At 41.5% G+C, this 27872-nt stretch overlaps 1 protein-coding gene across 1 annotated transcript; it reads right to left on the bottom strand.

Annotated features, from left to right (window-relative positions):
* Positions 1–2265: 2265 nt before the first annotated feature.
* On the bottom strand, positions 2266–3920 carry LOC146624815 (olfactory receptor 2K2-like). Its single transcript, XM_085363475.1, has 3 exons — positions 3544–3920; positions 2995–3221; positions 2266–2603 (listed from the first exon to the last, which is right to left on the bottom strand). Exons 1-3 carry the CDS (start codon positions 3918–3920, stop codon positions 2266–2268), a joined length of 942 nt encoding a protein of 313 aa, XP_085219601.1.
* Positions 3921–27872: the final 23952 nt, after the last annotated feature.

The raw sequence follows: 27872 nt of genomic DNA, 5'->3' as shown, positions 1-27872 counted from the left end.
GGGCTTTTAGTTGCTCTGCCCCTCGACTTTGGAATTCCTTACCCCCTGACCTCAGAAATATTATAATAATATAATATTATAACAATATTATCATTCCCTCTTTTTAAGTGCACCCTCAAAACTCATCTGTTTAAAATTGCTTATGTTTAAACCTCTGTATGCTCTAACTTTTATCTGTTATTCTTATTATTGTGTATATTTCCAGTTTCTGTGTTTTTATCTGTTGTACAGTGTCCTTGGGTACTTTGAAAGGCGCTATTTTTAAATAAAATGTATTATTATTATTATTATTAAAGGAGGCATGAAAGCCAAAAGACTGCATGATGGAGAAACACGAATGGCATTTCACCCAATAGTTACCACTTTTTTGATTGCCTTGGATGTTCCTCATTGAATAAACTTTTTTGACCTCATTTAAACAGAAAATGACATTTAATCCTCTGCTTGTTATCTCAACTACCCTCGTGTTCGTCATATGTTGCACTTTTTTAAGTTAAACATTCTGCTCTGCTTGTTTACTGAAAGCTACGTTCTAACTAGATACTTCTCAATCATCATGTCATCATAAAACTTTTGTGTAGTTAATTAGCATGAACCAAAATTCTAATTCTTCCAGCTGCTCCTTTTACAGTTCATCACAGCAGATCCTCTGCCTCCATCTTACACCACCTTAAGCATCCTCCTCTGTCACACCCTCTGCTTGTCCTCACCTGCTATATACACAAATCTTATAGCATTTTAAGTCTGTTCTGACTATTGCCAATTTTGTACATTTTTTGTTCAGCATGGTGGTTAGTGTGCTGACCCTTTAAGAGAAAGGCATGGCCCATGCGGACAGGAGACGTGTCAGAAAAACTCAGACAATCGACTTAACATGTGTTGTGAAAGGTTCATAAAAATACATTCCCTGTGAGTATGCATTATTGCTTGGCACTTTATGTCAATTAATGGCAGTTACTTACATGCTGTATTACGCAGGCTAATTTATGGTTTAGGTATTTAGGTATTTATTTATTTATTGTCATTGTCAAGAACAATGAAATTGCGTTTGGGGCTTCCATACAACCCAAAAAAAAAGAAGAAAATAATAAATACCCCTTTGTAGGCAGTTATTGGCTGTCAGCATAAGCACATGGTCATGCCGCTTGTTAAGTAACTATTTTAGTTTGTCACTCATATACACTGTATTTTGTTGTTACAGTTTCACACCTGCCATATAAAGCGAAGTCTAAACCCACACTAGCGTCAGTGACTTTTGTGTGGAGGTGTTTAACTCCTGGAAAGTAGAAAGTGGTTCCACGAGACCAGTACGAAGTCAACCAGAAAACCCAGGTTGACCTCTCTGACACAATCCCAGCAAAACCTGTTGAAAATTACACAAGTGCTTCATTGTAGATTCTCAGTTTCCATTTATTTTAATTCTGTGTGTATGCAGTGTGTCTGTATGGTATGCAGGGGACACTAATGGGAACAGGAAGGCTGCGCAGAGGGTAACTAACACAACCCAAAAAATGATTGGCTGCTCTCTGCCACCCTGGAGGCCATTGCCAGATCCTCCTGTCTCAGGTAAACCAGGGCCCTCACAGGTGAACCCGCCCACCACCTGTTTGACCCGCTGCTCTCTGGTCTGTGCCTCAGGTCAATCAGGTCCTACACCTCCAGACTCACTAACAGCTTCTTCCCCTTGGTCATTCAGACTGTTAACAAACACTATTCCCCCACACCCCAGCCCTGCCCACCCACGTTAATCTGAGCCATGGTCAGATTAACCCTACATGACTCTATTCAGACCAAGTCTTGTCTTTGCACTACTTCCAAGCACTTTGCTCTCCACTGTGTGCCTTTCTATGTTTTGTATATGTATTCCTCTAGACTCTATATGTCTTTTCTGTTTGCTATTTATTCCTATTTATGTATTTTTTTATACTCCTGCAGAGTGTAGCACCCATAATTTCACTGTACATGTACAATGACAATAAAGGGCTATTCTATTCTAAAGTAATTAACTTCCTTGAGGCATTAAGACATTCACTTTTTTTCATAGATGTAGAAAGGAAGACAAATCAGGTCATTCATTCTGAAATTACAGGAGTTTGGGTCCATTCATCTTGACATTAATACAATTTGGTATCATTTATATATAAATCACAACAACAATTAATAAATAAATATTAATTAATAATATCAATAATATTAAAAAACTTTGTTGGGCTTTGTTCTGCCTCTTGTATGAGTATCCAGTATTTTTGGAACATTTACACTGCACTAGATTGTGAAGTGTTTAATGATGCTGCTGCGTAACTCTTTACTGACCAGTCCGTAGATAATGGGGTTGATGGCTGGTGGAACGATGATGAACAGAATGCTAAAGAATTTCTTTAGGTTTTCAGACACTGAAGGAAACCTGTAACTCACAATTATGATCACTGAGGCTATTTGGTAGAGCACGTACACGACGAGGTGAGAAGCACAGGTTTGAAAGGCCTTGCTGCGGATGCTGGTGTCGATTCTGCTGTGTTTTAGAGATACTTGCAGGATCCTGATGTAGGAAAAAGCAATGATAAGGAAGATCCCTGTACTCACAGTCCAGGTCATGGCCAGACCTACCGAATAAAAAGAGACAACTGTCCTTTCAATCAAGTATTACATGTCCCCATACCCATGTGGTTTAATTGTTCCCTCAGTTAAAATCTGTTTATATCTGGAAAAAACAGCTAATAAATGCTTGAGATCTCACTGTGGGGACAAGCTTTTCTTTAAAAAAAAAACCATGACAACACAATCAGTTTAATTCCTTTCTCTAAAAATCCAACAAAACACAGAAGTTGCTTGTACAACAGTATAAAGTGGAGACAATGGTTTGCAATACTGCACTCATCATTTTAACTATTGAGGGAGAGAAAAAAAATTAAACTGTGAAACTAAGGCTATGAATCAAGCTGATTTGAAGCTGATAAAATGTTCAATCATCTACTGCATACACTTAGGACTGACCATAGATGTCACTGGCAGGTGTGGGAATGCAGGCCAGGCCTAGGATACCCCGGTTGCTGCAGTAAACATGCAGAATGACTCTGCCACACAATGGGACATTCATGTGGAAGCTGAAGAGCACAGCAATAGGCAGCAGAGCAAGCAACCAGGCCAGGGCGCAGCAGGAGTGCAGCCAAGCCGAGGTCATGATAGCGTGATACCTGAGAGGCTCACAGACTGCAATGTACCTGCACAGAGAAATAGAAGGGGCATTTATACTAAAAGATATGTAGTAGGTTTTAATTTAGAAGTTTTGTTAATGAAAAAAAAAAATTTGTCTTTTCAAAATCCTGTACTTTCTCATTTCTTTGGAAAAAAAAACTTTTTCTTACAATTCTACAAACAAAAAGAAGATAAAAACAGAAGAAGAACAGACGAAAAGAACACAATGCTGACATACAGCTAAAGGTTGGAGACATAATCCATTATCAATTCAAACAGCAGCATCAAAAAGGAAAGTTCGATTTTCTTTTTTCTTTGATTTTTACGTTGAGCTGATAGTTTTATTACCTGTCGTAGGCCATCGCACCCAGAATAGCCTGCACTGCTAGCCCATATGTGTGCACAGAAAAGGCCTGGGCAATGGCTGGGATGTATGCAATCCTCTTCTGCCCCATCAAGAAGTGCATCATGAGACCAGGCAGCACAGCTGTGGACCCCAAAAGATCACAGACTAGCAGGTGGCACACCATTACAAACATGGGTCTGTGCAGGTTCTTGTCAATAACAATCACGGATACTATGACACCATTGCCCAGCAACACCAACATGTAGGTAAACAGAGCCAGGAAGAACAGTAAAGGGCCAAACCCTGGAGGTATATAGAAGCCTTCAAGTTCAAACACAATCGGCTGTTTGAGAGGAGTCGCCATTGTTAGGTTCTCCATCCACAGCAGCTCGTTTCTGCAAAACACATCAAAACCCAAGAAACAGGTAACACAAACCAGACAAAGCTTTTAGATTCATAGATACATGTTTTAGTAAAATGTAATAAAAGATTTTTTAAAAAGCTTTGAATTAATACACCACAAGATCTGGAATCAAAGAAGAGAATGACAGACAATGTCTAATGATCAAAAACTCGAAAAGCTTGAATTATACTTTTTTATCTTCTTATCCTTCTGCCTTCTCGTCTGCGTGCTGAAGTTGCTCTGACTGTTTGAGGAAACTGTGCTGTGCTTTTATTAATTTGCAGATCGTTTCTCATTCATGTTTACCACTGAAACATCAGCCTCCATCCTGGATACAACCAATAAGCTCTGTGCCTGAAGTGCCACAAACTGCAGTTCCTTGCATGGCCATTTGATTCTGGCTCCAGAATCAGTCACTCAAAGCTTCCATGTTAAAATGTCCATCTATGCAATAGAAAGCAACATGTAATGAACCAGAGATTCATATAAAGTTTTTGGACCCAAATGCAGACTCATAACATGCAAATGACTATTTACAATAATTTATTTACTCACAAACTTGAGCTCAGAATCACAACACAACTTCAGATGACAAGCATCGCCAGGGCAAGGGATCATCAGAGATTGCTGCTGGAGAATGATTAGTGACAGGCAACAGAGGGAATGATGGAGCAGCAACTCTGCAACAAAGGAAAGAGGGGTTACTGGACAAGAAGGCAAGGAAATGGCTAAAGATGAGTACTGATTGTCGTGGAGTTGGTGGGAGTGTGTTATGTACAGATTGGACGCAGGTCCTGTTCCAGAGATTCCAGAGGGGGTCCAGGGGAGGCACGATGGGCAGGAGGGCAGACAGATAAGCGGGATGAATATTGAAACCTTTGCTGTAGACAGACCTTAGAAGTGGAAGCAACCTGAACCAGCACTGGAGAGTAACAGGGCAGGAGGAGAAGACACAAAGAGGCAACGGTAGACACGGGTGAAATGAGCATATCAAATCAAATCACTTTTATTGTCACATCACATGTGCAGGTACATTGGTACAGCACATGTGAGTGAAATTCTTGTGTGCGAGCTTCACAAGCAACAGAGTTGTGCAAAATACAACAATGTAAACAAGCAAAATACAAGAATGGCTACATCTGAAACTAATAAATATATGTACAATATATAATAGTATATGCTGAGAACAAAAGAGTTACTACCAAATGTAGCAGGATGAACTGGCAAAGAGTAGGAGGCAGCACTGATTTAACCCTCTGGGGTCGACGGTTGCAATTCACATGACCAATTTAAGACAACACTGCAACAAGATGCAGTGACCCAGAGTCTCCATTTCACTTTGTGTTAAAGTGCAGACTTCAAACTACATACCGGTTTCAAATTGTGTTGATAGGCCATGTAACACCAGAGCAGTTATGAAAAATGTAAGCTGTGTTTCTTCCTAAATACTATTGTCGCATTTCCTGCAGGAAAAAAAATGCATTTTCTAGCATACACTCTCTGCTATGCGTGTTAAAATGTATCATGTCAACCAATCAAAAAATTATATGGCAACATGCATAGCTGGACTGTGATTTCTCTTTTTTATGGACCGATGTTTTTTTTGTTTGTTTGTTTGTTGTTTTGTTTTTTTGTGTGGTATAAACAATGAAAGGTGGTGGATTGGCCAGATGCTGGCCGATGTGTAAAAATAACTCAGTTGTTTGCAGCGATGGGAATAACGGCGTTACTTTTTTCAGTAACGAGTAATCTAACTAATTACTATTCCTATCGTTACAAAGCCGTTACCGTTACTAAGAAGAAAATGCTGTCTGTTACTATTTTTCAACAAACAGACGGTTGAAGCTGTGTTCAGCTTACAGCATCTTATATCAGTTGCACGGAAGTAGCTGTAAGTAATCTGGACGCTACGGCTTTAAGCAGCTGCGCTCCCGCGGTAATCATGATCACTGTCTGGCACAACACCTGGAGCTCAGGGGGCAAAACAATCACATGAGTGCTGCTGTTTGACTGAGGAAGAATAAAGTAGTCGTGGTCAATCACATGACCACTTAAAGACAAAGCAACAAGGTGACATATACCAGTTTATAAACTGTGTTGATCGGCCACGTAAAACCAGAGTCATGATAAACAAGATATACGCAGCATTTTTTCCTCAATAGTTTCATGTTTACTGTCTAAGGACAGCGCAGCGAGCACTCTCTGCTTATGAGCAAGAAATAAAAAAACAAAACATAAAACAGCCCGTTTGTGTTGGTGGAAAAATGCACCATGTCGACCAATCAAAAAATGATTTGGCAACATGACATTTGGTTGTTTAGGAAGAGGCGGAAGATTTAGGAGTGACGGCGAGAGAGAGCGAGAGAGAGAAAAAGAGAGAGCGAGTTTTGAGATGTGAGAGATTTGTGACGTTTAGCGTGTTTGCAGTGTGTAGTTAATGTGTAGTGTTGTGGATAGTTTTGTGTTGTGTGTCAGAACATTGAGGCGACTGCTGTCTCCAGGTAGAAACAGGAGTGATACACCTGCTGCTGTCAGACCTGCAGGTATCAGGCTGTGATGTTTCCTTTATAGTGGACAGAAATATTTGGAGTGGCACAAGTTACAGTAAAAAATATCACTTTTTCTACTCGGATTTTATGTTTTTTGTCTGATTTTAGATCAGTTGTGTTAGTACAGTCAAAATGAAAACAAAGCTGTAAATTCAGACACGTGAGGTTGTGCTGAAAAGAATGAGACCAAACAAGGCAAATAAATAGTTTTTAAAGGTGAAATGTGGAGGAAACATCAGACGTAGTTAAAAATGGCCAATTATACCCTGGACCCCAGAGGGTTAAACATTTTTTAAAGTAACATAATAGTTACTTTTGAAGTAATTAATTACTTTTTAGAATCTTGTAACTCAGTTACTAACTCAGTTACTTTTTTGAAGAAGTAACTAGTAACTATAATTAATAACTTTTTCAAAGTAACTTGCCCAACACTGTTTGGTGCTGGCTTCTGCAGAGGCCAGCAGTTGGAAGCTTTTTGAAACAGGAGCCAACAGCAGATGAATGGAGAGGCAAGCCTTTATTTGTCTGGTGGCAGATGATGAGCATGAAAACTATGAAAAAACTATGACACACTACGAATCACTACGACAGACTGTGGTGAGGATAACAGACATCCTGACAATACACACTGACTAAATACACACTAGGATGATTAGGGGGAGTGAAAACATATGAGGAAACAGCTGATACACATGAATGACGGGACAGGGGAAGTGAAACTGTGGCGTGGGTGTGGTCTCTGGCCAGCTGCAGAGGAGGGTGACGCAATGAGCTCCCGAAGCAGCGCAGGGGCGGGGTGAACAGGTGTGCTGGAATGTGAATGTGACTCTTTATATGTTCACAGTGACTGTCGGAGGGGAAGGAGAGCGGCCATGACAGCGGAGCGGGACTGTCTTTGTTCCATTGTAAAATCACACTAAAACCTAATGTCAAAATAAAGAAGTGCTGTCACCACGTCCGTGTCTTGTACGTGTGTAAAGGGTCCAACTTCACAGAAACTAAATACAATGAACAAAGAACACAAGATTCCTTCAAAATAAAACAGGAAACATGGAGAAAAATACAAAAAAAAAACAGCGAAATAAAACTAAAATGCGCACAACACTGCGTCGCAGACCCAGTACCATGAAATTTTTTGTCTGAATTTCTTAGGGTGCCTGGGTCATCAACCCAGAGTTTTCAGTTTTGCGTTATTATTGAACTGATTTTTATATTATTTATCATTTTGTTTTGGTTTCTTTGTTAGAGTTGTGCTTTCTGGTTTCTCTCGCTGGTTCCCGTGTCTGCTGTATCCGCTTGTCAGTGATCACTGTCAGCCTAACCATCGGGAACCCTCACGTTAACCTTTATCAAGTGGAAAAAAGTTAGCTTTCATCCTCCAGCTTCACTGTGTTTATGCTAACATAGCTGTGTCGCTAGCAATCACGTAGCACATCATTATATACCAGCTAGCCCAACTTCAGTAACCCTACAAACGTCACTGCTGTTTAGTTTTCTGTCTTCATTTATGTTGGAGGTGGCAGCAGAGCTGGTGTATCATGTTCAGGTGGAAACAATCTAACTTCTAACTGTTAAATTTCATATATTCTGTTTTCATGGATGCCTGGATGTTACACCTGGTAAAACAGCCACACTGATCATTTTATTAAAGATGAAAGAATTTAGACAGTTTGTAACTCTCAGTAATGCTGCAGAGCTCCTTTGACTTTGGGACCTGCAGCGGAGTTTGGACCTGGAATCAGCTAATGACATCAAACTTAAAGACCGGATAGCATCTCTATTGCTTAATGCATAATTGTGTTGTGAATATTCATCCTTAATCTGTATAAATGCACATGCTTCAGAAAAATTATAGTAATTACAAAATGGTACATTTCAGGCTAGAATAGCAAAGGGGAAGCTGTCAGAGGAACGGAAGAGAACGAACAATGATATTTAAAAAAGAAGGAGAGAAAACATTAACAGCCAGCCTGAGTTGAAGAAAGAGTTTCTCATAAAGTGAAAGATGGAGAAAAAGAGTGAAAAAGAGAAAAATAAAGAACATCAGTGATCTGAAAGGAAGAGAAAAAAGTCAGAAGAGAAGGTTTTGGAAACAAGCACAGAGACAAAAGGAGAGAAAGTCCAGCAGCGTCTAAACACAACCACAGAGAACTTTAGGAATCAGGAGCAGGCGGCTGCTTGCTGGTGAACTATTAAGATGCAGAACTTGACGTGTGCAAAAACAGAATAGTTATGATGCGTCTTGTGATATTACAAAGGTTGTTAAGGTTTAATGGTCATTTTGAAAGAAATAATATCTTGTTTTCTACTAGTTTGTCACCACCGTCAGACGTTGTCAACTCCATAATATGGAGTTTTTGTTTACTTTTCTGTTTTGAAGAACCATATATTTTCCTCCCATATCTTTTTGAAAAATCAAAAAATATATTTTAGAAAATTAAAACCTGTTTTGTCCCTGATCTCAGGAATCACTGAGGTACATACAAGGGTTAAAAAGTTTAACACAGATTACAACTCACACTGGGTAAAAAGTCAAGGAGAAAACATGTATTTTTAAGTGAGTTAAAAAAAAAAAAAAAGCAGGGGCTGGAGCCTGCCCGACCTCCAGAGGCAGGTTATTCTACAGTTTAGGAGCGAGAACTTCAAAGGCTCCTCTGGATTTGTAAAATGTCTTTGAGACAGTCAAAAGCACCTGGTTAGCTGATCTTTAGAGCATGTGATGGCATGTGATGGTGAAACAGCACAGACAAATACGATTAAGACACTTAAAAACAAATCAAATAATTTTAAAATGGATTCAAAACTTAACGAGGAACCAATGAAGCGACACTAAAACCGGAGTTATGTGCCCTCGTTTGCTTGTACCAGTTAAAAATCGTGCAGCAGCGTTTTGTACCAGCTGTTGACGAAAGGGGAAGGACTGGCTAATCCGAATCAACAGAGGATTGCAATAACCCAGACAAGAGGTGATAACTGCATAGATCAGAGTCTCTAGGTGTCATCTACACAGGAAGGTAGATATTGACACACACAGTCATTACTTTTACTGTGGCACAAATTGTTGTAAAGCTTTTGAGGGTCAGCCTTCAGTTTACTAAGTCATTGTGATTATTTTGTAAGCTTGTTAAACAGTTTGACGCTTTTTCCAAAACTTCGGTTTCAGCAACAAACAAGGAGCAAATAAGTCACTGAGGGCCGAGTGCTTGTTTCTTTGAGCTGCAGTGACGGCACTCATTAGTGACTACAGCCACTCCAGAGAAAATCAGTCCAGCTGGGACTCTTTTCCTCTGCTGAGATCATTTCATGTCTTATTAGCGAGAGTTAATTCTGCAAGTGTCCTAGTTTCAAACTAATTGCACAATGAACCTTTAGAGTCTGAACAAATAATATTCCTTATTATAGTTAGACCAATGACGCTAATATGAAACATAAACATAGGATATACATGACTTATATTTTTTCATTTTAACAGTGTGTGTGTGTGTGTGTGTGTGTGTGTGTGTGTGTGTGTGTGTGTGTGTGTGTGTGTGTGTCTTCTGTTTTGTATCACAAGAGAAGATCAACAAAAACTAAATATAAACAGTTCCAGTTATCTCTGTGAAATCCAGGATAGTTTTCGACTATCACTGATGAAACTGTAAGAGTTTCAGCTTATTTGGTAAATTCAGACACCCAGAAAAATTACAGCTAAAAGGTTAAATTTACAGAGCTCACACTTTGTCATGTGACTCAAAGTTTCCTCCTCTGGTCTCCTCCTTCTCCTGCAACAAAAGACACACACCCATAAATCCACCCCTTTGTCACATCTGGGTGGGGGTAACCTTGCATAGTGGTGTTAAGTCAGTCAACTTTTGTCAGCTTTTACCAGTCCAGTCAGTTCCCCATTTTTTCATTCATTATTCATTCATTCATTGCTGATTGTGGAATCTATCGTCGCATTTCATTTCCACCCTCAGCAATATGATGCCATTTCAAAAAGAAAAAGAATTGAGACTAGATTACTTCGCTAAATCCTTTCAGACAGGAACTCACTTTGCGACTGTTCCTGACAACACTGTCTAGCTCTTCCTGTTCTGATTGTGGTTGTTTTAGGCTGAGAAACACCAAACACTCTGCATATTATTGTTGCTTGTTTTCATCAACAACGCAACTATTTTCTTTCGTTTGTGTCCACTGGAGTAGAAGGTGACCTGCAGACTCACCTCTTCCCCAGTTGGAGACCGCTTCACACACACTCTTCTGGAGCACGCACACACACACTGACATCAGACACATTCACCTGCTTTGCGCACTTATTTTCTTCCTTCAATGACCTACATACTACGTGCTGCCCGGTGAATACTTTCAATGTATTCCATCCCCTTTCAAGGCAGATTTACTCAGTTTATTCCCCATTTCAAGACAACTTTCAGCCACACACAGAACACGTCTGGTCTGTACTCACTCACATCCTGCACACACACACAAAATAGGCCTATGATCTCCCTTACAGCAGAGGAGAAACCATCCTTAAAAACTCAACGGCCCTAATTGCGGAGAACCCTGCTTAAAAAAACTTGCGGAGAAACCAGACCTCCTTAAAAAACTGGTGGGGAAACCAGGTAGCTTGCGTCTGCATGCACAGCTAGCACGCTGCCGTACATGCGTTTAATCGCATGGTCACGGTGACGAATAAGGCCCTCTCTCTTTACTTACTGTTGTGTTGCTTCTCGTTCACAGGGAGAGTCTCTGGATGCCGTCAATCAGCCTCCAACCTGAGGGGAGGTCAGACGTTAACTCACCGGCCTGGCCACAAATTAAATACCGGGGCTTTCATCAAGCATCTCGGACGTCCTGGCTGCTAGCAGACTGCGGCGTCGGCGTCTCTCCCTCCTCAGTGGAAGCCATTTGCTGGGCTCTGGCTCGGAAGGACCAAATAAATGTTGTGTCTGCGCTTCCACAGGCCCCGCTGATTTAGAAACTTATTCCCGTTAACGAAGCAAGACAAACAGCTTAACCGGGATTTCACATGCTATAGCAAGGGAAGGATCTCAGAGCAGCCCTTTTGCCTTCGGTGTCAGACCACTTCGAAGAACCACCACCCCACAGCAGCCTTTTATTTCTGTGACACACAGTTTACACAAACACCCATTGTAAACCCCCTTATGGTGTCAAGCACTAGGTGTGTGTGTGTGTGTGTGTGTGTGTGTGTGTGTGTGTGTGTTTGGGGGTGCATTTGTGTGACCTCCTGCTCACAAAAGGGTCATAAAGGCAGGAAGTTTACTAAACAAGAAAACAGAACCTTCATGTGCCTATAATAAAGCACTACAGCCTCCCCCACCATTCAACAGGCTGGGGAGGGGGTCCGAAACATGTCTTTGATCCTATAGTTTGAACCAAGACTTACAAATGTAAGTACAATGATGGCAACATTTAACAATTTGACTCCAACAGGAAACATTTCCCAGCTTGGTGAAGAACACTCATTCAGACAGAAAGATCCCTCAAACATCAGTAAGATAGTTTGGATTCATGCAGGTTTCATAGTAAAAATGTAATCAGATTAATTTATCTGATTCTTCACAGTACATTTATGTTCCCCATTTTTGTCTGTGTGCTGCGCTCATTTCCCCTTTGTTTTTATTGTTTTAAGATCCCAGGTATCACTTTTTTAACAAACTAATAATTAAATACATACACAAACACCACTTAGCTGATTAACTGGCTAGAGCCTGCTTCACACTACATATATGCAAACCACACAACACTATTAAATATCTCTTTGCAGAGATTGTCTGAAAATATGTACCATTAGTCTGTTTTTTGGAGAATGTGAGAAAGTAATGGCTGCGCGTTATTAAATGTTATGGTCCTTAACATGTCAGCTCAAACTCTGATATACTATGTAGGTATAGTGCACGTAAACTATGGAGAATTTCCAACTGTTGGCATGCTCTATCCAGAAAACACAATAATCTGAAGCAGATTATTTCCTGCTGGGTCCTAAATATGGGAAAGTGTAACTTTACACAAAGTCCAAACAACATTATCATGACACTGTTAATATGTTGATGAATGGTAATAAATAAACTGATGTTTACTGACAAGTGTGAGAATAGATTATCGTATTATTGGGGATTTAGTTGTATTAACCATAGTAAAGCATTATATTCATCATTCATTTACACACACACTGAACATTCTGGTCACTTCATCACTTAAATCACTTTAAGCATATTTGCACTGCACAAGACATAATGTGGATCGCACAACACTGGTCACTATATTCTTCATTTCCATTTAATACTTGTACAGCTGCTGTTATTGTGTATATATTTATATTTCTCATACATTCGTATATAGTTCTATACTGTGTATTTTGTTGTACAGTTATTTTATTTTTCAACTTTAATTTTTATATTTTATTTTATTTTATTCCTTCCTAGTTAAATTTACCCTTTTTAATTTTCATATTTATTTCCTATCTTATTCGTAGCCTTTTCTTTTTTCTTTAGGTCACGAGCAGTTGTGTAAGCATTTCACTGCATATCGTACTGTGTATGACTGTGTATGTGACAAATAAAATTTGAATTTGATTTGATTTGAATTTTAAGTAGGTCACAGGTAAAGCTACTAAACATTCACACATAGAATTGGGAGAATAGGTCACAGGTGTATGTGAGAAGCAGAGGCGACAGAAAAGCTGCCGTTAGTGGGATAAGGAGTTGGTAAGCCAAAGCAAGGAGAATACAGTGTGCGAAGAAGTGGGCAGCAAGGACGTGAGATAGGGAGGCAGGAGGTAGAGAGGGATCCGCAGGAACCTAGTTTGAGAGACAAAGGTTGTTGATGTCTGTGATTAAATGTGTGCTGCTGGAACTGCCCCAGCAGATTTTGATGTTGGATGCTGACCTGTGAAAATCCCCATGTATATGTAATAAAATTAATTGGTTGTTGACTTTGGCTGCGTTAGGTTTGTTTTGGTTTTTGCTTTTGACACTATTACATGTGTTAGGGAGTTTTTATCATCATTTTCCACTCATCCATTCGTTCACACACTACTGGTGGTACTGATTACACACACCACTCTGTTTTTGACAGTAGGGTTCTTTTCGGTTTTATTTGTTTAAAAGAATAAAGCAGCTTGGATTACATTCCTAACCATGTCTGTGTTAGGTGTGGCTGTGTGCAGACAGGAATAGGACCCAAGGTGCAGACTCCGGAGACAGAACTTAAACAAAAACAGCTTTAATGCTGAACGCAAACATGACATAACTGGAAAAACTCAAAATAAACTTACACCGGTGGACAGGCAAAACACACAGCAAAATAAACGGTAGATCGCGACACGGACACAGAGAAACACTGGGCTTAAATACACAGAGGGAGCAATCAGGGAATGGGTAACAGGAGGGAAACACAGCTGGGACAAATCAGGACTGACGAGACCAAAGAAGCGTAAACTGAACACACTGAGACAAGACAGAGACCTTCAAAGTAAAACAGGAAACGCATAACACAGACTGAACAAAGACACAGACTCATAAGCAGGCACTACAAAGGGAACAGAGACGTGGGAACAGGGCAGACACAAAACACTGACTGAACACGGGGATATAGGAACTTAAGATACACATAGACGCGAACTAGACAAGGGGATGCTCTGTCTCCCCTATCACCTGCAACTAAAGAAGACAGAGACATAAACCATAAGACAGAACTCAAAGAAACCAAAAACTAGGAAGTATAAATAATATAATAAACTCAAAAACCCTGGGTCGACGACCCAGGCATCCTAACAGTCTGGGGGTTTTTTTTGTCATGACTGTACGGCCCGGTTCGAGAGAAAAACAGGAATGGAATATTACACTGTTTTATGGTGCAATATACTGCTGATTTATAAGAAGTTCTGTTTGCATAGAATCATGGCCTTATTTCTCTGATTAGGGAGAACAAAACATACTGCACAGGAAGCCATAACTGAAGCTCACTGAGAGGGAGAGAAAGAAAGTGCATGTTTAGATTTTATGACTTTGGAGGGGAGAAGAAGCTATAAGAATGTGTGAAACGGTCAGACACTTCGAGATCTGCCGGACCCCCTCCCATGCACATCTCCCATCCGGACGTTTGTATTGTGTTTGTATGGAATAAAGAGAATTGTACTGATTAAAGAGATTGTTGATTGAGCATTAAAACACCGAGTGTTGTTCTTCCTTCAGCCCGAAGATCAAAGAATTGGGTTTTCAACACTGGTAAGTCAATAAGTTTGTGAACAAAAGTTTTATGTACTTTATTTATCCCCAAGGGGCAATTAACATACAACAGAGCAGCATGCCTTTGAAGATAAGGACAGTGCATAAAGACTGAGATAATAAATACACAGAATATACATTATATACACAGTTTTAAAATAACTGTAAGTGAGTAAAAGTGAATAAAGTGTCTGCAGTGGATGACTTATACAGAGTCAGTGAGGGCCTCAGGTAATAATAAGATTACCATTGTATCCTCTCCGTTAGGTTCTTAGTGTCTCCCAGTCTTTCACCTCAAAACAGCCCTGTAGTTCTGCTATGGCCACCTATGACCACCTCCTAATACTTCTAGCCCTCCAGTTGTGGTCACCCCACAACTGAACACTGACAGGAAGGCTAGTGGTCACAGGCTCCCTGTTCAAAACAGGCATATAGCGGGGTTTGAGGTGAATCGGGTTATGAGGAGGAGGAGGAACTGTATGCATCCCTGACATTAGCATACAGTAGCAGAGTAAAAACACTGAGACAGCACTAGAAAGAAGTTAAGAGGTAACAGATACTTTTAACCATTTCTGAATGTCTCACTGTGTTTTTTGGAGCACTGTCTGTTCCCCTTATTTGTTTTTTGTTTTTGTTTTTTTTTGGGGGGGGGGGAGTTGTTTTTGCTTTGTTTTATTTTATTTATCTATATAAAAAAAATTCTGCAATAATATCTGAATGATCTACATGGGAGAATATGTATAACTATATCTATGGGTTTGCCCAACACTGTTCATATACGATGTACATACATTATTATTATACACTCAATTTTTTTAAATTAATTTCCTTCTCTATTTTATTAGAACTCTCCCTTCCTGTTGGTTAAAATGTTGTTGGAAAAGCAATAAATAAATCTTTGAGAAAAAAACCCCATTTCTGAATGTCCACAGCAAAAGTTTTGACAACTGGCTACTGTTTGAGATTTAGAAAGCTCAGTAGTCAAAGTTTTCTTTGTTGTATGTGTAAGACCTGTAATTCCCTGGATCATCATTACTGCCTGCTGTGTTATCCTCTGGGAACTATTAACGACCTACATTCTCTCTCCCAGAGGACTAATTACCACCAAAAGCTGTTAATAAGTGCTGCATTAAGAAGCAGCCCACAGGGGACGTCATCAATAATTACCTTTGTTTCAAAAACATTAACGCTCATTACTAGCTGTAACAATTGGCAATTGGCAGAGTACTCCCTCAGCTCCAAACATGCAAGGGTTAAGACAACAAAGTTACAACAAAGTTTAATCACTGAGAACAAGAGGCTTTGTTTGATTGAAGAAAAACTTTTTCTTTTAAGAGTGCTATGTTTCATAATTTTTGGAGGAAGAAAAACGAATTAAAAGATAAATAGTGAAGTAAAATACCGATGCAGTTAGGTACAGTTATAGTTTTTTTTAACCTGTTTACTGAAACATATTCCAATCAAAGCTGTATAATGGATCTGGACATAAGTGTAGACTCTTAGCTTTCATTTAAGGGTATCCACATTCAAATTGAATGATTCTGTTGTTATGTCATTATCAGTTAAGCAGATGCTTGCATTTGGAAGATTTTGCTGCGACCAGACAACGTGTGGTCTACAGCTCCATGGTGGAAAAACAAGCCATCCTTAAACTGCGAAAAGAGGAAAGAAAAAAAAAGATCAGAAAACTTGAGCTACAATATAAGGCGTGGCAAAATCTAGAGTTTGGTACATCCTGACAAAGAAAGAAAGCACTGGTGAACTCAGCAACACAAAAAGTCCTAGGCATCTACCAACGAGAACTGTGGGGGATGATCACAGATTCATTTCCATGGTAAAAAGAAACCCCTTCACAACAGCCAACCAAGTGAACAGCACTCTCCAGGAGGTAGGAGTATTGGTATCCATAAAGAGAACACAGAAGGTTCACTGCAAGATGCAAGCCACTCATAAGCCTCAAGAATAGAAAGGTCAGATACGAATTGGCTAAAAAAAAAAAAAATCTAAAAAACCCAGCAAAGTTCTGGAAAAATATTCTTTGGACAGATGAAACCAAGATCAACCAAGTATGGAGAAGGCCAGGCAAACGACATGAAAACGGCGTTTTCAAATTAATCCACTTTGGAGAGCTTTTTCAAAAAGCTCAGTTTTCCTTGACCAAAAACGTCATCTCAGTGTGGAAGGAAGGGCCCAGTCTGGATCGCATTCCTGCATTTTGTAGGCTGGTTTTCCTACAAAACACAACAAACATTAGCCCGCAAAGCCACAGTGAACAAAGCAGCATAGCACAACGAATTCAATTCAAATCAATATAAGACTTATTTGTAACCTACATCAACAATTATGTTATGATAAATTATGTAATAACTACAACAGAAGACTTGTGGAAATGCTTGGAGCAGACTAACATGTGAGCTACGGAGCCCCGCAGGGGACATGGGAGAAAAAAAATTAAGACGGACTTTTGCGAGATCTCGCAAAAGTTGAATTTCAACAATTTTAACAATTCCAACAATGGCGGCAGCTACTTAGTTGTAATATTACTCTTTCTGGGTCACAAAATACACTTTTGAGATATTTTGAGGCGTGAATGTAGTTGTGTAAACGTCAGATACCTGCTCGGTTTACAAGACATCACATATTTGCAAAAGTGCTCCGACGTTTTCGGAGATCTGACACCCTTAGCTCGAAGCTAACGGGAGGTCGAGACCTACTACAGCCAGGAGGAACACCACTTTCCCGGCACATCGTGCCTCGACCTCCCGGTCGGCTTCGAGCTGGCGGCCTCCAAAGAATGCGGCTAAAACTTTTGCGAGATCCCGAGTTTGTTGCGAGATCTCGTAAAAGTCCGTTTTAATTTTTTTTTTCTCCCATGTCCCCTGCGAGGCTCCGTAGTGAGCTGGAGTGTTCTGGGACGTTATATTTGGTCTTTGAATGGCTGCAATCCAGGCCATCCGTCGGCTCTTTGTTACTTCGGAAACATGGCTCGAACAATTTCTCTTCCACGACGTAATCCGATAACAACCGATCTCTTTGTGACGTTTGTAGGGTTACTGAAGTTGGGCTAGCTGGTATATAATGATGTGCTACGTGATTGCTAGCGACACAGCTATGTTAGCATAAACACAGTGAAGCTGGAGGATGAAAGCTAACTTTTTTCCACTTGATAAAGGTTAACGTGAGGGTTCCCAATGGTTAGGCTGACAGTGATCACTGACAAGCGGATACAGCAGACACGGGAACCAGCGAGAGAAACCAGAAAGCACAACTCTAACAAAGAAACCAAAACAAAATGATAAATAATATAAAAATCAGTTCAATAATAACGCAAAACTGAAAACTCTGGGTTGATGACCCAGGCACCCTAAGAAATTCAGACAAAAAATTTCATGGTACTGGGTCTGCGACGCAGTGTTGTGCGCATTTTAGTTTTATTTCGCTGTTTTTTTTTACCCGTCGGCTTCCCCTGGCTGTCATGCGACCGGCTATTGCAGTTAATAATACAACAGCTTCTTTCCATTTTTTGTTTCTTTTTATCGCTGTGTAATGTAATTTCAATTGAAAGCCTGCGTGCGCTAGTACCGCTTGTCACGAGTTCGCAGAATCCTTTGCGGTTTTACCCCGAATGACGTCACATTTTCAATCTCTATAAGATGAGCCTGCAATGCAAGTAATAATAAGACCATTCATGTGCTATTATAACCTGGTTGTCAAATAACCCATGTAAATTTATTAAAATGCACTTTTTAAACTTTTCTCCAGTAAATTATCTGAAAACAGACAAAAGAGTCAGGCTACAAATGCTTGTTTTGGTTCTTCTAAGTTGCGAACATTAAACTGATAAAAGCTAAAACTGTGATATATCCTTTTTTTTTTTTTCGCCTGTCCCATTTGGTTCTTTAGTCGTCAGAATTGTTGTCTGAAGACCAACAAGGATACCCAATGGATTTACTTTGCCAAATGGATCATCGTGGCATTGCCGTATTGGTCCATTTGGTCGATCTTTGTTTTTATTATTTATTATATTTTATTTTCAGATGTTACAGACGGGACAGACATAAGTGAGAGATAGGAAAGAGAGAAAGAAAGAGGAAGGAAAGGAAAAACAGAAGGGGAGAGGGACAGTGAGAAAGGGGGGGAGAAAAAAAATAAAAATCTCCTGGATCACCTGTTGAGAGAAGAATAGAAAACAAGCAAAAAAAGACAAAAAAAACAAAAAACAAAGCAACATACTAAACACAACACCATCGCATTAATCTAGCTAAGTGTAAACAGCAGTAAATACTAAATATTCAATGTTGTTGTGCAGCACGCAGGACAGATGTGCTTCGAAGTAGCAGCCAAGAAAGGTGTAATTTGGGTCTACGAGCAGTGAACACCCGTGTGCATACCTGTGTGGATCAGCGCGCTTGTATTCCAAAGGTTTCTCCATGTAACGATCTGCTAGGGAGTGTGGGGGGGCCACAGCCCCGTCCTCCAGGGTGTGAAGCAGGTATGGAGGAGATCAAAACTCCAGACATCCAGAGGCCCCCAGAACACAAGAAACCATGGAAGACCAACAGAGGGGCAGCCGCGCCACTGTTCCAGTAAGAGCTGAGGAGAGTCCCAGATGAGGGTTCACTCAGCAGCCGTGGAGCAGAAGCCAGGGGGAGTTGCAGTGACGCGCCCGTGAGCTCCGCCGGCCGCCAGCCGTGCCTGAGTGACCGAGCCCCAGGCCGAGAGGCCGGGGGCACCCCACCCCCGAAGGGGCCCGAGCGAGCCCCAGGCTCCAGGCCCCGATAAGCGGCTGCCAATGAGTGAGCCGGTGTGTACCTGGACGCCCATCCCCGGACACAAAGAACCACCAACGCACCGACACCTGAGGGAGTCCGCCACCGGCAGGGGAAGTGGTGGTAGGTGGAGATAGGCCTCCAAACCTTGGAGGGCCTGAGGTGTCCCCAGAGAGGTGGCGTCTGATACCCAACCTGACATATAGACACAGACATACAGGCACACACAGATACAAACATCCATTCCCCCCCTCATGCTCTCATATGCACTCACTCCACACTCAACCAACGTGGAGACAGACATAAAGAGACGCTGTACACACGATCACACTCCCCAAGCGTACTCTACAAACCGGGTCTAGGTGCCCCCGCCCCTGGAGGGGGGAACTGCACCCAGACCCAGGTGGTGTTACCCTTTTCCCTGCGGTGGGGAGAGGCAGACCACCCCGACTCTGTAGCAGCAGGGAGGCCCCACACTCCAGACCGCAGTCGGACGGCCAACTCCACCTAGCCCTCCCGCTCCAGCAGGCCGCAGAGAATGGGGGTGAGAGAAGACTCCAAACCTCCCTCCACCCGCTCATTGTAGTGTTGATGCATGTGTGTTCTAAGGTGCAATTAAAACCCAGGAGGGCATGGAGCTACCTGCCAAGGAGCAGCAGGTAAGCGCATAGTCCCTCCTGATAGCCCTCAATGTCTACGTGTATTTAAAATTGAGAGGTGGGCAACGACGCCAGGGGGGAGGTGTACACCCTGATGGTAATTTGGACTCCGTGATTGTGCCCACCCCCAAGATCCTATATGTATGTGTAATGAGAGTGTGAATAATGTGAATGTCTAAGTTGTGGGATAAAATTGAGGCAGAGGCAGCCAGAAGGGGACAGAGGGGGGGGGGGGGTAGCCTCCTCTGCACCCTGGTGACATACCCCTACTCCACCCCTACTGGGTGGTTGTGGTGGAGCGGGAAGAGAGAGGCAGCTGGAGATGGGGAGGGAAGGAAGGGAGGGGCAGGTAACCCCTCTCTGGGGCCAGCTCCCCCGCTGACCCCAGTAGGCACTCCCACACTCCGCGACCCGCCAGGGAAAGGGGACCCAGGCCCATCCAGACCGGGGCCCAGTGCAGCAGCGCCCCCCGGCCCCACAGAGCCCGGGACAGTCCACCCAACCCCACCACAGAGAAAACTGCACCCACCCCACCATCCACTCATCTTCCAGACTACATAAGACAATAAACACCCAGGCTGAGATCTTCCTCCACCTCTCCTGTATCTCCCCCTCCTGCAGAGAGAGTTCCTGAAGAGAGGAAAGCTCCTGCAAGATGTGACCATCTCCCCCACCAGTTGAAGAGCCCCCAGGTGGTTCGACGCACCGGCGGCACCCCGCTCCAAGGCCGGGCCCCCATGCACCCACCCGCCCACAACCCCGGCAACACACCAACCAGGATCCAAGCCCCCGAGGCCCGGCCCAGGCCCCAGCCCAGAGACGGAGCGCCCCCAGAACCTCACGCCCATCCCGGACCCACCCAGGGCCAGCCAGGCTACCAGGTCAGTAACCCACGTCCGTCAGCACAGACCCTCCCCTAGCCCCGCTGCACGCAGCCGCGAGGAAACAGTCACCTGAGAGCCAACAGAGCCCCCAACCGGACATGACCGCTACCCCGGGTTGAGCCCCCCAAGGAAGATGCCTCCGGGGAACCCCCCGACGCCCTAAGCCTGTCCCTACCCCCACACCAATCACAACAGTGAAGGCGGGACCAAATTATGACCCCCCCACCCCCACTAGGTGATGGAGCTGATAAAAGGAGTCCAGAGCAATTGATCTGATGTGGTGGCAGAGGCTGTATCAAGACTAATGTAATCTAATAGATAATTTCTATATTGGTTAGAATTAAGATTATTTTTATTTTTCCAGTTCATGAGGACTGTTTTCTTGGCTATGCATAGGGCAGTGAAAATCATATGGGCTATATTCTTTTCTGAAGTGACATTATCTAAGCTGCCCAGTAAACACACTAAGGGGGAGGTTGGAATGTTACATTTCAGACACTTTGATAAGTCTTCACATATCTCGCGCCAAAACTTTTGCACTGGTGGACAGAACCAAAGAGCGTGGATGTAATTGTCTGGTGTATTGCCTTGACAGTGTGAGCAGTTGTTGGAAGATGTAAAGCCCATCTTGAACATCCGATGACCTGTATAGTGCACTCTATGTAGTATTTTGTATTGTATTAATTGCAGACTGGGATTTTTAATTAATTTAAAGGTTTTTAAGCAAATCTGAGACCAGAAGTTTTGGTCTAAGCTGACTGATAAATCTGCTTCCCACTTTGCAATAGGAAGGGATATTGATTCATCTAATTTAGAAAGTGTTCTGTATATTTTAGATAATAATTTGGGGGATTTAAGAGTAAGAAAATGTGCTGCACTTAGTGGTGTTTGTAATTCAACTTGACTGAGGTTAAATTTCTTTTTTACTATGGATTTAATTTGTTGATATTCTAAAAATCTTGTCTTGTTGATCCCATATTGTGCAACTAGTCTGTCAAATGGAATAAATTCTGTTCCCTCTAATATATGTTCCAAGTATTTAATTCCTTTACAACTCCATTCTGGGAAATTAATCATATTATTGTTTTGTAATATGTCAGGGTTATTCCAGATAGGTGTACGTTTGCATGGGATTAATGAAGACTCCGTTATTTTTAGAAACTCCCACCATGCTGTCAGAGAAGAGCTGATGTTGATGCTTTTAAAGCATTCATGTCTTTTGATGTTTGAGCTAATAAATGGTAGGTCTGAAATCTCTAGATCCTTGCATAGTGCCTGTTCAACATCTAGCCAGGGCTCAACTAAGAAGGTATGTTTTAACCATTCTGAGATGAACTGAAGCCTGTTGGCTAAGAAGTATTGGTGAAAATTAGGCAGGTCTAATCCTCCTCTATCCTTGGTTCTTTGTAGCGTTTTTAAGCTGATACGCGGGGGTTTATCTTTCCAAAGGAATTTGGAAATATATGAATCCAGAGATCTGAACCAATGTTGTGATGGTTTGTTAGGGATCATCAAAAATAAGTAATTTATTTTTGGCAAGATCATCATTTTTATAGTGGCGACCCTTCCCATGAGTGATATGGGTAAAGATTTCCATCTAGTCAGATCGCCTTCTACTTTCTTTAGAAGTGGGATGTGGTTTAATTTAGTTAAGTCTGAAAGCTTAGGAGAGACATTAATACCTAAATATTTAATATTTCCGGATTGCAGTGGGGCAGAGGAAGAATTATGGAAGGAGCAGTTAATGGGGAGAACTGTAGATTTTGGCCAGTTAATTGAATAATCTGAAACTCTTGAAAACCAGTTTATTAAAGTAATTACCTCAGAGAGGTTGATTTGTGTGTTTTGCAGAAAAAGCAACACATCATCCGCATAGAGACTGATTTTATGTTCTATGTTCTTACATTTTATGCCCTTAATTGTTGTAGCCTGTCTAAATGCTGCTGCTAGAGGTTCGATAAAAATTGCAAAAAGTGAAGGGGAGAGTGGGCATCCCTGTCTGGTGCCCCTCAGGAGACAGAAGCTGGAGGATGTCTGGTCATTTGTTCTGATACGAGCTGTTGGGGAATTGTATAATATTCTTATCCAGTTTATGAAAGAGTTTCCAAAACCAAATTTGTGTAAAGTTGCGAATAAAAATTTCCAGTTAACTCTGTCAAATCCTTCTTCTGCATCTAGAGATAATATTATGGTTTCGATGTTTTTATCGTATGAGTAGTCTATTAAATTAAGTAATCTACGAGTGTTTGTTGAGGAGTGCCGACCTTTTATGAAACCAGTTTGGTCAGGATGAATTAAGAGGGGGGTCATTTTCTCTAATCTCTTTGAGAGAGCTTTGCAGATTATTTTAAGGTCTACATTTAAAAGAGAAATTGGACGATAGCTTGAGGGAAATAAAGGGTCTTTGCCTGGTTTTAGCAGGAGACTAATGTTGGCAGAATTCATATTTGGTGGTAGTCTGCCATTTTCCTCGATTTCCTGCAACATGCTGTGGAATACTGGTGCCAAAATTATCCAGAATTCTTTGTAGAATTCTGCAGGGAAGCCGTCTGGACCTGGAGCCTTATTATTGGGCATACTTATCAGGGCTTCCTGGAGTTCACTTGGCGTCAGTGGCGAATCCAGTTCCATTGCTTGACTATCTAGTAATTTTGGAAGAGTTACGTTGTCAAGAAACAGATCAATTTCATTTTTAGATGGGTTTTTTTGTGGTGAGTATAAAGTTTCATAGAAATCCCTAAAAATGTTGTTTATTCTTCCAGGATCATATATTGTGTTCCCCGATAAATCTTTAGCAGCACATATAGTTGTTTTTTCTTTATTTATTTTTAGCTGGTTAGCTAGAAATCGACCTGATTTGTTACTGTGTTCAAAATTCTGCAAGCGAAGTCTTTGTATAAGGAATTGTGTTTTTTTATTAATAATTTCATTTAATTCTAGTTTTGTTTTGCATATTTTGTTCAGTGTTTCCTGATCTTGGTGGGACGCGTAGGCTTCTTCTAGTGATTTGATGTTTTTTTCTAATTCCTGAATATTTTTGTTTTCTTCTTTCTTTTTGTGTGATGAGAAAGAAATTATTTTACCTCTCATCACAGCTTTCCCTGCTTCCCATAGAACAGAAGCAGATATTCCGGGAGTGTCATTAAAGTCTAAATATGAAGTCCATTCCTTTTTAAAATATTTAATAAAGTCTTCATCTTTAAGTAGTGATGTATTAAATCTCCAGTTTTTTCTTGGCGTAGTGTTATTCTTGTGCATTAGTGTTAAAGATACAGGAGCATGATCGCTGACAGCTATAGGATGAATCTCAGTGTCTGAAATGTCACACAGCAGTGAGCTGCTGACCAAAAAATAATCCAGACGAGAGTAGGAGTGATGAACATGCGAGAAAAAAGTATATTCCTTACTGGTGGGGTGAAGAGAGCGCCATGCATCGCAAAGACCAAAGTCGCTCATATACTGTTTGATTATATTTGTGGACTGCCAATTGCGCTGAGTTCCTGTTGTGTTGAGCCTATCCATGTCTTCATTTAGTCCAAGGTTGAGGTCACCGCCAAGAATGAGTGTGCAATCAAGGTGTTCAGAGAGTGCACTAAAAAATCCGTGGAAGAATGAGGGTTCATCAACATTTGGACCGTATATACTTACAATACATAGTTTTTTGTTCAATATTGATAGTTTAATAATTAGAAATCTACCCTCTGGATCTATAACTGTATCGAGTACTGTAAAATCAACATTTTTATGTATTAAAATTGCTACTCCCCGTTGTCTAGAATTATAACAGGCTGCAAACACGTTAGGAAACTCAGGTGTTTTAAGTTCGTTTAAACCTGTGACAGGTCTGTGAGTTTCTTGTAATAAAACAACATCTGCCTGTAGTTTTTTAAGCTGGTTAAATATCTTTAACCTCTTTCCTCTGGAGCCAGCTCCATTTACATTCCATGTGACAAACCTCAGCATGCCCATAATTGTGTGTGTATGTCTAATGATGTACGCTGGGTGTTTCGTTTAGACAGGTGGAGAGAATGTGGAAACATCCCTTGTTTGTAAATAGAAAGAGAAAAAGAAGTGTGGTGAGAGGCTCCATAAGTCTGACTATGTGTGTGAATATTCACTAATATGAACAAGCGTGGCTTGCTTATGTGTCCTGCAAGTCTGTGCGTGCTGTGAGGCTGTTGTGAATGCGCCGCCGTTGAGCTGATGTGTTTGCGTGATCGTGGTGTGAAAATATGGAGAAATAGAGGGTGTTGTTTGTAGGTGAGTGGGGAAGTAGGTGACCACAGCAGTGAAAGACAAGAGAAAGAAAGAAACCACATGAACTGTGAGCGACAACAACAAAAAAGAAACGAAACGGAAACATTCCAATTAAAGCAATGACGGAGGGTGACGGTGTTATATCTGCTATGACATCATATTGATATTACTAGGTTAAACACATGTTAAAAGAGAAAGTGTGAATGAATAAGAAAAGAGTGTAGCGGGTTCTTATCTGGAGTACAGTCAATATAACCACGGTGTGGTGCTGGGGTCGCGGTAGAGCTGTCCGTCCACGTAGAGCCGGTCCACGGCGATGACAGCACGGGAGCCTTTCTGGATGAAGCTACGTCGAGCTGGGAACAGGACCTTGCGTCGTTCCAGGATCTCTTTGGGGAACTGGTCGTTCACGCTGAAGTCCGTTCCTTTCAGCTCTCTGCCACGACTCTTCACCTGTTCCTTCTGTTTGAATTGACCGAATTTGGCCACAATAGGCCGTGGTCTCCCGGTCCGCGACCGCACGCCCCCCAAGCGATGTACTCTATCGAAGTTGATGTTCTTTACGATGTCCTCCGGCAGCTTCAGGTGGATTTTAATGAAGCTTTTCACCGTTGCCTCTGCGTCCTCTCCGGCAGTTTCTGGAATCTGCTATCTTTTATGGCGTGGTCTGCTGGGGCGGCAGCATCTCTGCTGGGGACAGGAAGAGACTGAACAGGGTGATCCGAAGGGCCAGCTCTGTTCTAGGATGCCCTCTGGACCCAGTGGAGGTGGTGAGTGACAGGAGAACGGCGGCTAAGCTGTCATCCCTGATGGACAACATCTCCCACCCCATGCAGCAGACTGTGACAGCACTGAGCAGCTCCTTCAGTGGGAGACTGCGGCACCCACGGTGTGGGACGGAGAGATTTCGCAGGTCTTTCCTCCCCACTGCTGTCAGACTCCATAATAAAGACTTTAACTGATCAAGCACACACATCCATACATATGCAATAATACTAAGTGCAATAATCCTTTCTGTCATCGTTGTATTTTTACTCAGTTGTATATAGCATTTGTATTTGTATTCTATTTTTATCTTATTGTATATTTATTTTATTTTATTCTACTGTATATAGTATATTATTCTATTCTGTACAGTTGTGTACTGTATTTATTCTTATTGTATTCTAATTTTTGCCTCATAACTTTTGCACTGTCCACTTCCTGCTGTGACAAAACAAATTTCCCACGTGTGGGACTAATAAAGGTTATCTTATCTTATCTTATCTTAATACCAGAAAACACAAGATTATCTCTCATGCTACGGGCTTGTAGATCGATAACGGACTCTTTTATCTTTTTATTTTCAATGTTTAGCTGGGTCACATTATTGGTGAGAGATTTGACCGACTCCCGTAGCGTGGCATTTTCAGCGGCAAGCGTTTCCACCTGCTGCTGGCTGAATTCCAGGGATTCTCTCAGAGATTTAAATTCCCGGTGTAAAATCTCCACCAGGGACAGCCTCGCATCGAAACTGGACAATCGCTTGTCGATTGACTCCAGGATGTCTGCGATGTCTTTGCCGGCAGGCGATGTTGTACCGGGGGAGTCTGCCGGGCGACATCTCTTCGATGACGGCGTCTCAATTTTGGCCGGGGAAGATGCACTCTGGGCCTTATTCATTACTAAATCTTGAAAACAGCGGTCGATGTAATCTTGGAGACCGTCTAAACTCTCCCCGTTGTCCTCCAGGGTGTTAGAGATGATAAAACAGATGTTGTTAGTTATATGACAATTGATTAGTATATTTGGTAATACTGAAGCTTGAAAAACCTTTGTTAAACTCTATGCTACCATTTGCTTTTTCTCCGCCAAAATCTCCGGCGTCTGACGTCACCTACAACATGGGTCGCTTACCTTGTCCGTCACTTCCGTCACTTACCCAGCGTTTTCACGTCGCAGTGTGGACTGCGAAAACTGTGATATATCCAATGGTTTCAATAGGAAAAACAAACCTGGTTGTAGAATAAAATATCTTTAGACTGTGACACTTGACTTGGTTAGAATTTGCAACTGAGCTTAAATGTGTTTTTCAGTACTGGTAAGTTCACACGGACAGCTCCTGCACTTAAGTGATGGAGGATCAAAAACTCTAGAAAAAATGTAAAAACTTCATCTGGTATTTTTACAGCATTATCAATAAAAACTTAGCTGATTCTGAAGGAAAGTTATGTTTCACACGATATAAACTACACAGGTAGATATACAATTTGCACTTCAGATGAAGTTTTTTTCCCACGTCTTCACTCACAGTTTGTTTTCCTTTTCATTCATGCTGTTGTTTGAGGTGTTTATTGAGATCATAATAATGTAGCTGATGGTGTGCTCATCACATCAGAGTTCAGCCTCACAGAGCTGTCAGCATTACTGTAGATGATGTTTTAAAAGCAGCTCTTTCTAAACACCACGTGATAGTAACTCCCAGCATGTGTAAGTTTGTATGAAACACATATAAAGAAATCAACAGCGTTAGTTCAATGATGCTTTTATTTTGAAACTAAAGAATTTAAAGAAATGAACCCGAGTAAGTTTACAGTCAGTTA

This window comes from Diplotaxodon limnothrissa, linkage group LG10 (genome assembly GCF_057381915.1).
Source record: "Diplotaxodon limnothrissa isolate DT_005_m linkage group LG10, D_limnothrissa_male_GT1.1, whole genome shotgun sequence".
Taxonomy (NCBI): Eukaryota; Metazoa; Chordata; class Actinopteri; order Cichliformes; family Cichlidae; genus Diplotaxodon; species Diplotaxodon limnothrissa.
The sequence above is the reverse complement of the archived record's forward strand: the minus strand, read 5'-3'. Positions and strand labels throughout refer to the sequence as shown.

Bases quoted from the DNA above. Each gene is read 5' to 3' on its own strand.
- LOC146624815 (XM_085363475.1), bottom strand. From the start codon at position 3,920: ATGGAGAACCTAACAATGGCGACTCCTCTCAAACAGCCGATTGTGTTT. The intron at 3,222-3,543 runs GTAATAAAACTA...TTCTCTGTGCAG, and splicing joins GGTGCGATGGCCTACGACAG to GTACATTGCAGTCTGTGAGC. The intron at 2,604-2,994 runs GTCAGTCCTAAG...TTTATTCGGTAG, and splicing joins ACCTGCCAGTGACATCTATG to GTCTGGCCATGACCTGGACT.